General features: G+C 40.7%; 2 protein-coding genes across 2 annotated transcripts; both read left to right on the plus strand.

The window, feature by feature from the left end:
* The first annotated feature begins 774 nt into the window (after nt 1-774).
* On the plus strand, nt 775-7,866 carry LOC121580728 (volume-regulated anion channel subunit LRRC8D-like). The gene is made up of 2 exons (XM_041895742.2): nt 775-1,154; nt 4,125-7,866. Exon 2 carries the CDS (start codon nt 4,127-4,129, stop codon nt 6,671-6,673), a length of 2,547 nt encoding a protein of 848 aa, XP_041751676.1. The 5' UTR covers nt 775-1,154; nt 4,125-4,126; the 3' UTR covers nt 6,674-7,866.
* Nucleotides 7,867-9,277: 1,411 nt separating this feature from the next.
* Nucleotides 9,278-13,912, plus strand: LOC121580730 (DBIRD complex subunit ZNF326). The gene is made up of 11 exons (XM_041895743.2): nt 9,278-9,509; nt 9,790-9,815; nt 9,940-10,027; nt 10,604-11,027; nt 11,139-11,217; nt 11,498-11,570; nt 11,935-12,082; nt 12,181-12,244; nt 12,581-12,711; nt 13,035-13,124; nt 13,311-13,912. Exons 1-11 carry the CDS (start codon nt 9,442-9,444, stop codon nt 13,338-13,340), a joined length of 1,221 nt encoding a protein of 406 aa, XP_041751677.1. The 5' UTR covers nt 9,278-9,441; the 3' UTR covers nt 13,341-13,912.
* Nucleotides 13,913-16,131: the final 2,219 nt, after the last annotated feature.

Here is a 16,131-nt window from a genome sequence, read left to right on the forward strand (position 1 = left end):
CCCATTGCTGTAACCACGACCACAACCCTGTACCGCTCTCGCCCCCAACTATATGACCCAGTGTCAGATTTCTCTTCTGTGTGTCTACCACCATCTACAGGTCTGTAATCAGATCTCTGCTGTTACACAATCACAATCCATATCAGGTCACCGTATTCTCCCTTTAGGATGTGTATAATATTTATATGTTATAACAGTCTTTCAACTGTGTAATAAACGATAATTTGATTAATTATAATCTATAGTTTTTATAAAGTTGTATGGCCTCTCATGAACCTGGCCTGGCTGGTATTTTTATTCACCTCTCTGAGAGTACATTGAGCAGAGGGTGGCCAACTATTTTTTATATTATCTAGCCTGGACCAGTTGGAACCTGTACCAAACACAAGAGACACTTCCTCAAGTGTGCTGTGTGCAACCAAATCCAGATATCTGACTTAAGTCGGTAGCGACTTTCACCAAGGGTTCTACATAGATTCCCATGTCTTCATTTTCACAATTAGGCTATATAGCCTAGCTACAGACAGGAAGAGAGGAAGAGAGATGGCGAGGATTTACATTACATTGTGTATTTTACAATCTACAGGTGCAACAGATATGATGTGCCGGATACAATGTATTCATTTATAGCCTTAATATTTGGAGTCACTTGCTCCATAGTTACTGAATAGATGGTTACAGTTCAAAGCTTCCGAATGAGTTATATTAATATGTAACAGAATGTGCACGCGGGACACATTCGATCAAGTCGTATGCGGTCCGTGGTGACCTAGTTTTCATCATTATCTCGAATTTGGTGGCATCTGAGTGAGACCTAGCTTGAAAGAACTGTGAAGCTGTTTGAGATAAGAATGTTGTGTCTTAAGGACGTTGATATGTGGCGTCCACCAATAAGAAACGCCGGTAATAGCGGTGTCATGTTGAAATTGGACCACCCTTTTCTTCAAATTACATGCGTACGGAGAGGTCGACGTTATGCGCATATTCTCCACGCCGCTCAGGTATGCAGAACCGCTGGGATTGAGGATGGTGCCGATATTCGCATTGTCACGAACAAATGTTCTTGGTCACAAGCTTTATTCGTTAGTTTAATGGATTGAGCTGAATCGTGGAATGGAGTACAGGACATCTAATTAGATAACGTCACCAAGATAGTAAGTATGCTCGTTTTTCTCGGACTTACCACGCTTTAAAAACTGTAAAATCATAATATATATTTATTTGACGTTGTGCGGTTATCCCAGGGTAGTTTATTTATCGCAAGTGGCCAGATAATAAATTGTTAACGCACTGTAAATGTTTAACTCTGGGCACATGTTGAAGTTGAGTCACACACAGTAAAAAAAAAAAGTTACAGTTACAGTTACAGCAAGTCACCTGACCCCAGAGTCAGACAACAACAGAAAAGTTCATACGCAAGATCTCCAGAAAAATCTCAAGGGTTTAACATTTATCTAATATTTCTTATAAGTTAAATGACTGTAAATATGTTTGATCAGTAGCCTAGGTTTATTACACAACTGGTCTCTCTGCTTCCCGTCTCTTTGTTAGAAGCAGTGTTGTCTACAAGCTGTCTCGCCCTCTGCAGATCCTCTTCCCACTTCGATTAGGCCTATATGCAAAACGTCATTGATGATGGTTTACTGGGATTTTACCTTAAAGCATTTTTTATTAATATTATACCTATAAATATAGCTAATAGGCTGTAGCCTATAGTATCAAAAATATGCATTGATATTACTGTAATTATTTAGTTCAACTATGAAAGGAAATGATTGATGAGAGCAAATATCATCTAAAGATTTATTGGTGATAAATCTAGTGTCCATATTTGTGGCAAGGAAAAAGTCTATGGCATAAAATCACTCTTAAGGCCAGGCACCACACCCTAATAGGGATTTTTTCCCCACTTAATCATATCACAATCAACTTTTAAATATAATGCATTTTCTATATTAAAATGTTTCTGAAATATTGTATACGGTATGCAAATGAGGTGATCTCATTTGCATATTTGCATAGAATGCAAATCAATTTTTTGGGGACACTGGATGAAGTCAACCTAAATATTTTGGTTTCATTTGTCAAGACACTCCAGGACTTTCTTTGACCAGATTATGAATAAATCTTTCTATCAGTAAAATACTAAAGACATGTACATAAAAAGCATTTTTGGCAAATTTTCCAAGAATATTTGAATAATACTGAACAAAAATATAAGCGCAACAATTTCAAAGATTTTACTGAGTTACAGTTCATAGAAGGAAATCAGTCAATTGAAATAAATAAATGAGTCCCTAATTGATGGATTTCACGACTGGGCAGGGGCGCAGCCATGGGTGGGCCTGGAAGGGCATTGGCCCACCCACTTGGGAGCCAGGCCCAGACAATTGGAATGAGTTTTTCCTCACAAAAGGGCTTTATTACAGACAGAAATACTTGAGACATCTGACATCAAAACTTGAGACATCTGTGGCATTGTGTTGTGTGACAAAACTGCACATTTTAGAGTGGCCTTTTATTGTCCCCAGCACAAGGTGTACCTGTGTAATGATCATGCTGTTTAATCAGATTCTTGATATGCCACACCTGTCAGGTGGATGGATTATCTTGGCAAAAGATAAATGCTCACTAACAGGGATGTAAACAAATTTCTGCACAGAACTGGAGAGAAATAAGCTTTTTGTGCATATGGAACATTTCTGGGATCTTTTATTTCAGCTCATGAAACATGGGACCAACACTTTACATGTTGCGTTTATATTTTATTTCAGTATAGAATACAATTTTGACAACATATTAACAATTCCCTCTGAGTAAGTTTGGAGAATATATCTAAGGATATCCACACAAACTTTGGGGAATGTAGATTCTTCTGAAGCTGAGAAAAATGAGTTGGCTGGTGGGTCTTACTTTCGGGAAATGTACACTGAATTTAGCCTACCAATTGCCAAATGCCTATATTGACCCAATCACCATCTCTTCAAAGTAAGTTACTACATACAGTCCAGTTTGTAACATTCACTATGAAATGGGTTTTTAAATGATGTGTGAGCTTTGAAATGATAGATGTCCTTTTAAAAGTGGTTAAAATTAATAAAATGTTGATGATGGTAGTATGATAAAGTAAAGAAAATATACATTCACAATATGTTTTTGACATTTCAGCCTGTGGTGCCTGGCCTTAATAGTGTAGTAACAGTAATAATCATATTATTAACAGTTGTGATCATTATGTACTTAGTTTGGGCAATGTGACACAAGTGTATTTTCATTGTTGTTTTAAATAACTCTCATAAAAACATTTAAAACTATTTTTAATTGTCCTGGGGGAAAAGGATCAGAGAAGGGAACAGAGTTAGAGTTAGTTACAACACTGGCAAATACAGGAAGTGAGCCAACATGCTGAAACTGGGCATACTTACCATTCATTGCTTCTCAAAATGGCACACCAACATGGTAAACTTCTCAAATAAAATGTTAGTTGTCACATGCTTCTTAAACAAGAGGTGAAGACTAACAGTGAAATGCTTACTTATGGGTCCTTTTTCAACAAGGCAATTAAAGATTTTTTAAAAATATATATAAATAGTGACACGAAGAATAAATACACAGTATAAATACACAGTGAATAACTAATAACAATAACGAGTAAAAAATAATAAGCCAAAGATGGACAATATTGTGTCTCAATGACTCACAATAGGTAGACTAACATCAAAGGAACCTTTGCCATTCCAGTATCCACATGTCTTAACTAGTCTTGATGTGAAGGAAAACCAATTTACGCCCAGGAGGGGAAATTCTTTACACTAGATCAGACAGACTCTTGGCTTTGTCATCAGATATTTTCAAATTCTAAAGATAGATGCAATATGAAACAGATATAATAAGCCAATGTCATTACTAATGCTGCTTTGTCTTTCATGAGCCACTTTGACATGGAGAGCCATTCAAATTAGTTATGAAACTAAATTGATCAACCTTTATTACCTTTTTAACCATACCAAGTACAAACATTTACCAACAAAAACCCATTTGAAGTGCTTAAAAAAAATAATTTGATCGTTTGAGAAATAAGTGCTCTCATTACTAGCTAAATTCCCTGTCTCCTTCCATTGCAGGAATGTTTACCATCACTGAGTTAGCGTCGCTGAACGACATCCAGCCAACCTACCGCATCCTAAAACCATGGTGGGACGTCTTCATGGACTACCTGGGGGTGGTCATGCTCATGTTGTCCATCTTCGCCATGACGATGCAGATCACAAAGGACCAGGTGGCGTGTCTTCCATGCCTGGAGGAAGAGGCGGCAGGGCCAAACTCTTGCACATCCCAAAGTCCACAAGAAACCGCCTCATCAGCAGTTACCATAAAGACATTGCTTGCTACACCAATGGCCACTGAAGATCTACCAGACAGTGCAGTACACGAGATCCACAACACCCAGCCCATCATTGTGAAGCGAGAGAGCAAAATGCAGCAACCCGAGCCCACAGGGATCCGAACCAACTTAGATTATCAGCAGTACGTCTTTGTCAATCAAATGTGTTACCATGTTGCCTTGCCCTGGTACTCAAAGTACTTCCCGTACCTCTCCCTCATCCACACCCTTGTGCTTATGGTCAGTAGTAACTTCTGGTTCAAATACCCCAAGACAAGCTCAAAGATTGAACACTTTGTGTCCATTCTCGGACGGTGCTTTGAGTCTCCGTGGACTACAAAGGCTTTGTCCGAGACAGCCTGTGAGGATTCTGAGGAGAACAAACAGAGACTGACTGGCACCACTTCAGCACAGAGAGAGTTATCACAGGAAACTAAAGATGAAAATGCTGCCAACTCATCTACCCCTATGCTTGGGAATACAGGAGTCAAGTTCTCAGCAGATAAGCCTGTTGCTGAGGCCCCAAGTATGACTATCCTGGACAAGAAAGATGGAGAGCAGGCGAAGGCTCTTTTTGAGAAGGTGAGGAAATTCCGCGCTCATGTGGAGGATAGCGATTTCATCTACAAGCTCTATGTAGCTCAGACTGTGGTCAAAACGGTCAAGTTCATTTTGATTCTGTCCTATACGTCAACATTTATTGCTGCCATCGAATTTCACCACACATGTGAGCCCAACATCAAAGACTTAACCGGATATAAGAAATTCTTTTGTACCCACAACATGGCTTTCATGCTGAGAAAGCTCCTCCTCAGCTACATGGCCCTCATATTGATCTATGGGATGGTGTGCTTGTATTCCCTCCACTGGCTGTTCAGGCGCCCCCTTAAAGAGTACTCATTTGAGAAAGTCAGAGAGGAGAGTAGCTTCAGTGACATTCCTGACGTGAAGAACGACTTTGCGTTCCTTCTGCACATGGTCGATCAGTACGACCAGCTGTATTCCAAACGGTTTGGTGTCTTCCTCTCAGAGGTCAGCGAGAACAAGCTGAGGGAGATCAGTCTGAACCACGAGTGGACATTCGAGAAGCTCAGACAGCTTGTGACCCGAAATGCCCAAGACCAGCAGGAGCTCCACCTCTTCATGCTCTCTGGTCTCCCCAATGCAGTGTTTGACCTCACCGACCTGGAAATACTTAAACTAGAGCTAATTCCTGAGGTCAGGTTTTCGGCAAAGGTATCCCAAATGACAAATCTGCAGGAGCTGCACCTCTGCCACTGCCCCGCCAAAGTTGAGCAGACTGCCTTTGTCTTTCTCCGTGACCACCTCCGGTGCCTTCATGTCAAGTTCACAGACGTCGCTGAGATCCCAGCATGGGTTTATTTGTTGAGGAGTTTGAGGGAGCTAAACTTGGTAGGGAATTTAAGCTCAGAAAACAACAAAATGATAGGACTAGAGTGCATGCGTGATTTGAAACATCTTAAGACATTGTATCTGAAGAGCAACCTCACCAAGATGCCCTCCAACCTCACTGAGCTGTCTCCACACCTGATCAAACTGGTGGTGCATAACGATGGTACTAAACTACTTGTACTGAACAGCTTAAAGAAGATGACAAACCTCGCTGATCTGGAGCTGCACAACTGTGAGCTGGAGAGGATCCCTCATGCTATTTTCAGCTTAACCAACCTCCAAGAGCTGGACCTCAAATCCAACAACATTCGCACCATCGAGGAGGTCATCAGCTTTCAGCACCTCAAGAGGTTGACCTGCCTCAAATTGTGGCACAACAAAATCATCACCATTCCAGCCTCCATAGGCCAGGTCAAGTCTTTGGAGTCACTTCACCTTTCGCACAACAAACTGGAGACGCTCCCGCCGGCGCTGTTCCACCTCCCCAAGCTGAGGCACTTGGATGTCAGTCACAACTCCATCACGGTGATCCCGCCGGACTTGGGTCTCCTGCAGAACCTCCAGCACTTCGCCATCAATGCAAACAAGGTGGAGGTGCTGCCCAAGCAGCTGTTCAGGTGCACCAAGCTGAAGTTCCTGTGTTTGAGCAACAATGGCCTCACCAACCTGCCTGAGACAGTGGGTCAGTTGGTGCATCTTGCTCAGCTGGAGCTGAAGGGGAACTGTCTGGACCGCCTTCCCTCACTGCTGGGGAACTGCCACCTTCTACGTAAAAACAGCCTCATTGTTGAGGACCACCTTTTTGACACTTTGCCTGTAGAGGTAAAGGAGAGCATTAGTCGGGAGACCAATGTGTCCTTTGCGAGTGGCTTATAGTTGATAATTTCTGATATCTTAAACCCTTATGGTACAGTGATTAACTGAAATTTATATTACTCACTGAAGCAAAATGCTACGAAAGTAACACGTTATTTACCAGAAACTAGCCTTGTAGTTTAAAAAACTTTTGTAGACTTTTTGAATCCTCTTCAATGGGCAAAAAAGGTAGCGCAATGGTCTTGAAGCCAAATACTTCATAAAGGCATATGGCAGAAGTAAATTCATCCACAAACACAAATATAATTTTATATACATGTATATCTTAAATGATCGCGTTTTCATGAATTTTATGATGTAACTTCAAGCACATTCAAAAGATTAGGGGACATGACCAGGAAGTAAAGCAGAAGGGGCAGTTGCTTTCACAGGGTATTGAACCACGTTTTATTGATTATCAATGCCCTATATGGGTAGTTCCTATATATTTTTTGCTTAATAAAGTGAGAGAGAATGCTTCTCCTCAACGCAGACTGTATAGCACTATAAATAATGTAACATCATTTCAAAGTATAATTTCATGAAGTATTTAAGAATGTTCAGGATAATAAAAATATTTTAGTTGCTTCATAGGGTATTATGACATAATATTGAAAGCGGGAATAGATTTTTAGGCTTATCAACAAATATTGTATTAGCTACTCAGGTATAATGTTAACCATGGGGAACATCATTTCGCCTTAACTGCTGCTATTTCTCAGTGAGGGCTTTCATAAGAAAAGACTAAACAGCTCTAATGTTTGTCGATACACTCCCTGTCATTATTCACAATACCATTCAGTAAAATAACAAATGCTCTTTTCAGTAGTAATTAACTTTTGGGGATTACGCTTGAAATTGGAAGTACTTTGCACAACCAATATTTGCTTAGCTTTTTAAAAATATTGTTAAATGTTTTCTATGGATTACACTCCCCCATCACAGACCATGCTAAGCATTTTTTTTGTGTGTATTATTGAAAATAGATTAGGGTTGACAAAAGGGAGACAATGTTTTACACCAAAAAAAAGTGTTTAAATTAGGCAACAATAGCATCAATTAAGTGTACACATGGGACAAATATTGTTATATTGCCTTTTTCCAATGTATTTCTGTACTGTACATAAACTGTTCACATTTGCAAGCATACCAAATTACTGCTCATACGCTTAGTCCATACATTTCTGGCACAATAAAACTAGATTTTAGATACACTTTTCTAATTGTTGTTCTCTGTTTCAAGATCTTTCTCAATGGTCATTGGTCATTACTGTAGATTACTGCATTTATATCTGTATAAAGAATAACATAATTGGTAAGCTGCTGTACAAAAGTATTTATTTGTTAAGGGTTTGTTATACGTAAAATGTATACACGCATGACTAAATCGCTTTGCATAAAAGCGTCTGCTAAATGGTATATATTATTATATTATAAACTGGGTGGTTCGAGCCCTGAATGTTGATTGGCTGACAGCCGTGGTATATCAGACCGTATACCATGGGTATGGCAAAACATTTATTTGTACTGCTCTAATTACATTGGTAACCAGTTTATAATAGCAATAGCAATTGTGGTATATTGCCAATATACCACGGCTAAGGGCTGTATCCAGGCACTCCGTGTTGTGTCGTGCATAAGAACAGCCCTTAGCCATGTTATATTGGCCATATACCACACCCCCCGGCCCCCGGGCCTTATTGCATAATTATATATTGTTATAACCTGTGCATTACATTAACTGAGGGGAATGATCAAGCAAGGTACAACTTATGCTACATCTTTAGGGAGAATGTCATGCCAAAACAATAGGGCAATTGAAGACAACTTTTGAAATACAATCTGGAAGTCAATGCCTGTAACTCTGACATTACGTTTACATTTTAGTCATTTAGCAGACGCTCTTATCCAGAGCGACTTACAGTTAGTGAGTGCATACATACATTTTTTATACTGGCCCCCCGTGGGAATCGAACACACAACCCTGGCGTTGCAAATGCCATGCTCTACCAACTGAGCTACATCCCTGCCGGCCATTCCCTCCCCTACCCTGGATGACGCTGGGCCAATTGTGCACCGCCCCATGGGTCTCCCGGTCGCAGCCGGCTACGACAGAGCCTGGATTCGAACCAGGATCTCTAGTGACACATGCCTTAGACCACTGCGCCACTCGGGAGGTTGACATCCGGACAGATGAGAGACATTTGTCACAGACATTTCAGGCTTTGCAGAGAACACTATCTTGCCAGTACTTTAGTAATTCTATAACATATAGTCAAGTTGAGTTATGTAGGTGACTTTCTGTATTTCTCTTCCAGCACATGGGGCATGTTGGCACTTGCTTTATGCTCCTAGTTACACATTACAAGCAAGCCAGGAAAGCCACAAATATCTGCTTGGCATGTGGAGATCTCTTGTCATTTTAAACCCTATAGCTATACTTCATAATGTACATACCTTTTATTCAAAATTGCAACTTGCAAGTTGAATCATCAATAAAAAGCTGTTGTTTAGAAACTCATTACAGAGTAGTCTTTATACTCCAGTACGATAGGTGGCAGTAATCATACATTTTATAGCCTAGAAGCAGCTTCTTCGTTGACTACTGTGACAGTAGGAAGATGCTGTCCCCTGCAGGTAGAAATAGAAAATTGTGTTCCGTATCTTATTTGTAGCATGATGACCGCTTACTAGCCTTTTAGCTAGCTGCAGTCACGTAAACGAGACAGTCATTTAACAAAAATATGAACGTTCGTTAGGCATTAATAGTGAATTACCTGAGGACGAGAATGAGTCGACGAAATAATCACTCGTTTTATGATTCTGGACCGCCGAATAAATACACTGCTCATGGAAGGTAGGCTAGCTAACGTCATAGCCATTGTAGCCAGCAAGCTAGCTAGTAGCTAACTGTTTACTAGCTGCTAGCTATTAGTTGAGAGTTGTTAGCTAGCTAATCTAAGAATGTAATGTAGTTGATGATAAACATACAGATAGTTTGCTGTTTTTTGTTGAAAATACAAAAGTATGTCAAGAAAATAATTCATGCGATAAATTCACGTTAGCCTCTCAGTTAGCTATTAATGTGTTGTGTTTGAGTAGATTAGTCTTAATCTCTTTTCTTTATTCGAGTACAGCATCACACCAACCCAGCGAAGTACAGGTAGGTCATTTTACCTTTGGCCCAATATTTGTAAAACCTGTCTGATAGGGATAGGAAACCCATTCCTTACATTCTATTTTTGTTTTTCATTTCAATGAACAAAGCTTATTTTTATTCCACATAGAAACAAGCCATGTTTATACTCACCACACAAGGCACTCGACCGTAAGCCCAGAATCCTACAACTCTCAGCAAACAAGCAACTCAGAAAAGTAAGATATGCAGTTTTGCTTTTGATTTATCCATTCTAAATGTATCAAGCAGAGTATTTCCCATAAAATGTGATTTAGACTTGTTTGGAACATAGCTTTGTACGTTATATGGCTATTGAAGGGATGTAGCTCAGTTGGTAGAGCATGGCGTTGGCAATGCCAGGGTTGTGGGTTCAATTCCCACGGGGGGCCAGTATGAAAAATAAATAAATAATGTAAGTCGCTCTGGATAAGAGCGTCTGCTAAATTACTTAAATGTAAATGTAAATGTTGAAGACATGGCCAAGTCCTAGTGTAAGGTTTCCAATAGCCACAAAGTCAGTTTCCACAGCCACAAAAGTCAAAATTAGCTTTTTGGTCTTACTTTAAGGTTAGGGTTAGGCATAAGTTTAGCATTGTTGTTACGTTAGATTTAGGTTTAAAATCACATTTTAACAAGATCAATTGTAGAACTGGGCAGGGTTTATGACTTTGTGGCTATAGAAGCTAGTGATGTGGAAGGCCTGCTTAAAAATTACACCATAGAAATGTGGATTGCACAAGACCTGGCTGAAATGCTCTTGTTTTTTCCTCCAGAGCCGAGCTCTACGACCCGTATGATCCTGATCCGGGCTCATCATCAGACTCTGAAGTGGAGCCTTCCAAAGGCAGGGAAGACCATCACAGACACAGAGTTAGTGGAGGGAGCAGCCGCCTGAGTAGTGGATATCAAGGCTCCGCTTCAGGAGCTGGACATAGTGACGGCTTCAACTGGGATTTGTTATACTCTCGGCCTGGTACAAGATATGAAGAGTCGAGCCATGGCATCAGACATGAGCAGTCGAGCCATGGCTCCAGACCTGACCAGTCCAGCCATGGCTCCAGACCTGACCAGTCCAGCCATGACCACTCAGAACGGTCATTGCCCACGACAGAAACCCCACTATTCCCCCTCAATGCATATTGGGGGCAGGGGGAAAATGGGAGAGAAATGTCCACAACCGCAGTACCTGACAAAGAGGTAAGAGGTTCACCGAAGTCAGGTTATTATTTGGGGGGAAAGGTCAAAAGATGTTGCTGAGGCTTGCACTGGTGCAGCGTTGTAATGGTGATGTTTCTCTGTTCTTTGCAGACAAGAAATCCACCAGGGTTTACCCGGTCCCACTGGGATACCAACCCCAATCATCGCCAATCAGAATCTAGTGGAAGAGGTAGGATTGTAACTGTGTTGTTTTGCTAATGGTCTGGCAGAGTTGTGAAGAGAGAGAGAAAGTGTGTGATTGTTAAGTCCTATTCCAGTCTCCTGGAGGGGGGGGGGGGTTCTCTATTGCTCCTCTATTGTTCCTCAAGCAAGGGGAGGCCGATGACTTCACAAAGTCACCATCAGACCAACTCATTGAATGTCCTACTCCTTGAAGTTTGCAGGTGTCTAAAAAAAAAACACAATTTTACTCAAATCACTGGAGGACGTCTTTAAATGTCCATTTTTAGGAGGGGACCAAACCAAGTCTCCCCCAGAGGTCACGAAGAAGAGAAGCAGAAGCCCAAATGAGGACATACCAAGGTAAAGACATTATTGGAGGAACCATCATCTGACTTATCATGTTTTTTTTGCAAGGACCTCTTTACTAAAATGCACAATAATATTGACACACACCATTATATGTGTGTGTATATATATATATATATATATATATATATATTTATATTCTGGTCTCTGACAGACTTTTCTGATATTTAACATTTTTCTGGATTATGTGTATAATGCTTTTATAAATTGTTTTATTGCTAGGTATTACTGCACTGCTGGAGCTAGAAACACAAGCATTTCGCTGCACCTGCGATAACATCTGCAAAACTGTGTACGCGACCAATAAACGTTGATTTGAGTTGACACAGATTTAAGACCCCTTCTATTGTATTTTCAGTGATTTTTTCACCTGTGACATGTGTAACTTGGATTTCCATAAAGCGAGTGTCCTTGAGGTGCATCTGAAGTGCAATAGTCACTGGGAGACCCTGGAGCACATCCAAAATCAAAACAACTACGACGACACGGCAATCGCATTTTTACATGTACGTCAAGCAAAAACATTCTCTCTCAGATGGAATGAAATGTGAGATTATCAATCTGTGTGACGATTAAGGGAAATTTATTTTTCTTTACGTTTCAGGAGGCCATGTTAACCAAAGTCCGGCAAGGTGATAGACCGCAGATGAACAGACAAAGCCTTAGAGGTAGTTTAATGTGCAAAGCCTGTGGCCTATCGGTAACGCTCCTGGCTAGTCACATATACTGTTCCCCACCAGATTCATTCCCGCGTCCATCCCTCATACTATTCTCCCCCTCTGTGTCCAACTGTGAAAATAAAGTGAAGAATGTAATTAGAAGATATATATTTTTTAAAGGTGGCTAAATTTAAACTCCCCAATGTTTAGGTATTTTTTCTTTCCTCAATAGAAACGAAACCTATTGATTCTAAATGCACTTGTATGATTTGGAGAACATCACTACCAGGTGTCATTAAGCCTACACGTGATTTGACGTCTATATCTCACCCCTATCATTTGCAGCGTTGCAGGACAAGGATTACATGACAAAGGTAGATATTTTCCACTGTGCTCCTTGCCAAGTCTACGTCTCCGTACATCCATCGTCACTGCAGGATCACCTGAGCTCCAAAGACCACCTGAGGAACAAAATGGTAAGGCAGCCATTCTGCTGCTACAGCAGTTATCACACCTCAGATAATCAGTGAATAATGGAACACATGATACATCTTTAAAAAGCAATGGTCACTCACTGATATTGTTTTGGAAGTCATTGTAGTGTTAGCTGGGATGCAACATGAAGTTGGCCAAATTGGCCGATTGTGTTGTTTGATTTTGAATTTTGTCTCAATTCTTTAAAGAAACAAACATCAAAGCGATAGATGATACATTATTTTCTTGAAATCTGTTGTTCTTTCACTGCAACAGACAAGTGGGTGTGCTTACTATTTCATGTTTATATGACTTTTTACTGAAGGAATTTAGAACGAAACAGTTGCGGGAAAGTGTGAACTTCGCGAAGGCCACCATGAAACGAATGAAGACTGAGTATGCAAGCTTCTGTGAGGTAAACAATCTGAACAGGCATTTTGCTATACATTAAACTAATGCTATGAATCTGTGAGGAATTACACCATAATCTGTAAAATACCAAAGTTTTGTATTACTTTTTAAAGTCTGTTAATTCTATAAAACTGTAGACAAAAACACATTTAAATTGAATGGAATTGACAAATAATTGGTTGTATTTCAGGGCAAGGATCCTTTTGAACAGTCATCATGAGGGCCATGAAGAATAGGCAAACAGTTGATGCTAACTGCTAGCTACTGGCTATGGACAACTATGGACAGCCAACAACCACCTATTAAAACCAACTAGACAAAGTCCAAATGGACATAGTCTGTGCCCTGAGCGTTGATGTTCAGTCTTATGTACCTCTAAACTAATACAGAATAATCTAAACTAATACAGAATAATCTTAACTAATACAGAATACCTGTTTTCCTTGAGTGTGGAGCATCCATTAGCTAGATATCACGTAGTTGAGAACTTGTAGTCATTTTGTGTTTGATGTAGACATTTCTTCACGTAAGAACATCCATCTGTAACTGTGGACCTTTTTATTTTTCAGTTGGAAATGGTTTTAATTTCAATAGATATTGAAGCACATTTGCAATGTTTTTCCCGCAATTATCATTTGTCCATAGAACTTCTGCTTCGATTCATTGTGAGATTTAAGGTTTGAAATACTGCTATGTTTTGTTTCCTGGAGAAATACGGTCTTTACAGGCTTTCCCCAACTTTGTAGTTTCTTACAATCATTAAAAAAGAATAATACCCAAAAATAAATGTTTTAAAAAATAATGAGTTGTTGGTGTGTGACTGATATTCACAGCCTTTTATAAACCGCAACATAGACGGTTGACCCTGTTTGAAACATTGTCAAGGTTACCATTGTGATATTAATCTGGTACAACATACAGTGGGGAGAACAAGTATTTGATACACTGCCGATTTTGCAGGTTTTCCTACTTACAAAGCATGTAGAGGTCTGTCATTTTTATCATAGGTACATTTCAACTGTGAGAGACAGAATCTAAAACAAAAATCCAGAAAATCACATTGTATGATTTTAAAGTAATTAATTTGCAATTTATTGCATGACATAAGTATTTGATCACCTACCAACCAGTAAGAATTCCGGCTCTCACAGACCTGTTAGTTTTTCTTTAAGAAGCCCTCCTGTTCTCCACTCATTACCTGTATTAACTGCACCTGTTTGAACTCGTTACCTGTATAAAAGACACCTGTCCACACACTCAATCAAACAGACTCCAACCTCTCCACAATGGCCAAGACCAGAGAGCTGTGTAACGACATCAGGGATAAAATTGTAGACCTGCACATGGCTGGGATGGCCTACAGGACAATAGGCAAGCAGCTTGATGAGAAGGCAACAACTGTTGGCGCAATTATTAGAAAATGGAAGAAGTTCAAGATGACGGTCAATCACCCTTGGTCTGGGGCTCCATGCAAGATCTCACCTTGTGGGGCATCAATGATCATGAGGAAGGTGAGGGATCAGCCCAGAACTACACGGCAGGACCTGGTCAATGACCTGAAGAGAGCTGGAACCACAGTCTCAAAGAAAACCATTAGTAACACACTACGCCGTCATGGATTAAAATCCTGCAGCGCACGCAAGGTCCCCCTGCTCAAGCCAGCGCATGTCCAGGCCCGTCTGAAGTTTGCCAATGACCATCTGGATGATCCAGAGGAGGAATGGGAGAAGGTCATGTGGTCTGATGAGACAAAAATAGAGCTTTTTGGTCTAAACTCCACTCGCCGTGTTTGGAGGAAGAAGAAGGATGAGTACAACCCCAAGAACACCATCCCAACCGTGAAGCATGGAGGTGGAAACATCATTCTTTGGGGAAGCTTTTCTGCAAAGTGGACAGGATGACTGCACCGTATTGAGGGGAGGATGGATGGGGCCATGTATCGCGAGATCTTGGCCAACAACCTCCTTCCCTCAGTAAGAGCATTGAAGATGGGTCGTGGATGGATCTTCCAGCATGACAACGACCCGAAACACACAGCCAGGGCAACTAAGGAGTGGCTCCGTAAGAAGCATCTCAAGGTCCTGGAGTGGCCTAGCCAGTCTCCAGACCTGAACCCAATAGAACATCTTTGGAGGGAGCTGAAAGTCCGTATTGCCCAGCGACAGCCCCGAAACCTGAAGGATCTGGAGAAGGTCTGTATGGAGGAGTGGGCCAAAATCACTGCTGCAGTGTGTGCAAACCTGGTCAAGACCTACAGGAAACGTATGATCTCTGTAATTGCAAACAAAGGTTTCTGTACCAAATATTAAGTTCTGCTTTTCTGATGTATCAAATACTTACAGTGGGGAAAAAAAGTATTTAGTCAGCCACCAATTGTGCATGTTCTCCCACTTAAAAAGATGAGAGAGGCCTGTAATTTTCATAATAGGTACACGTGAACTATGACAGACAAATTGAGAAAAAAAATTCCAGAAAATCACAATGTAGGATTTTTTATGAATTTATTTGCAAATTATGGTGGAAAATAAGTATTTGGTCACCTACAAACAAGCAAGATTTCTGGCTCTCACAGACCTGTAACTTCTTCTTTAAGAGGCTCCTCTGTCCTCCACTCATTACCTGTATTAATGGCACCTGTTTGAACTTGTTATCAGTATAAAAGACACCTGTCCACAACCTCAAACAGTCACACTCCAAACTCCACTTTGGCCAAGACCAAAGAGCTGTCAAAGGACACCAGAAACAAAATTGTAGACCTGCACCAGGCTGGGAAGACTGAATCTGCAATAGGTAAGCAGCTTGGTTTGAAGAAATCAACTGTGGGAGCAATTATTAGGAAATGGAAGACATACAAGACCACTGATAATCTCCCTCGATCTGGGGCTCCACGCAAGATCTCACCCGTGGGGTCAAAATGATCACAAGAACGGTGAGCAAAAATCCCAGAACCACACGGGGGGACCTAGTGAATGACCTGCAGAGAGCTGGGACCAAAGTAACAAAGCCTACCA

This window comes from Coregonus clupeaformis, chromosome 14, assembly GCF_020615455.1.
Source record: "Coregonus clupeaformis isolate EN_2021a chromosome 14, ASM2061545v1, whole genome shotgun sequence".
In the NCBI taxonomy this organism is placed as follows: domain Eukaryota; kingdom Metazoa; phylum Chordata; class Actinopteri; order Salmoniformes; family Salmonidae; genus Coregonus; species Coregonus clupeaformis.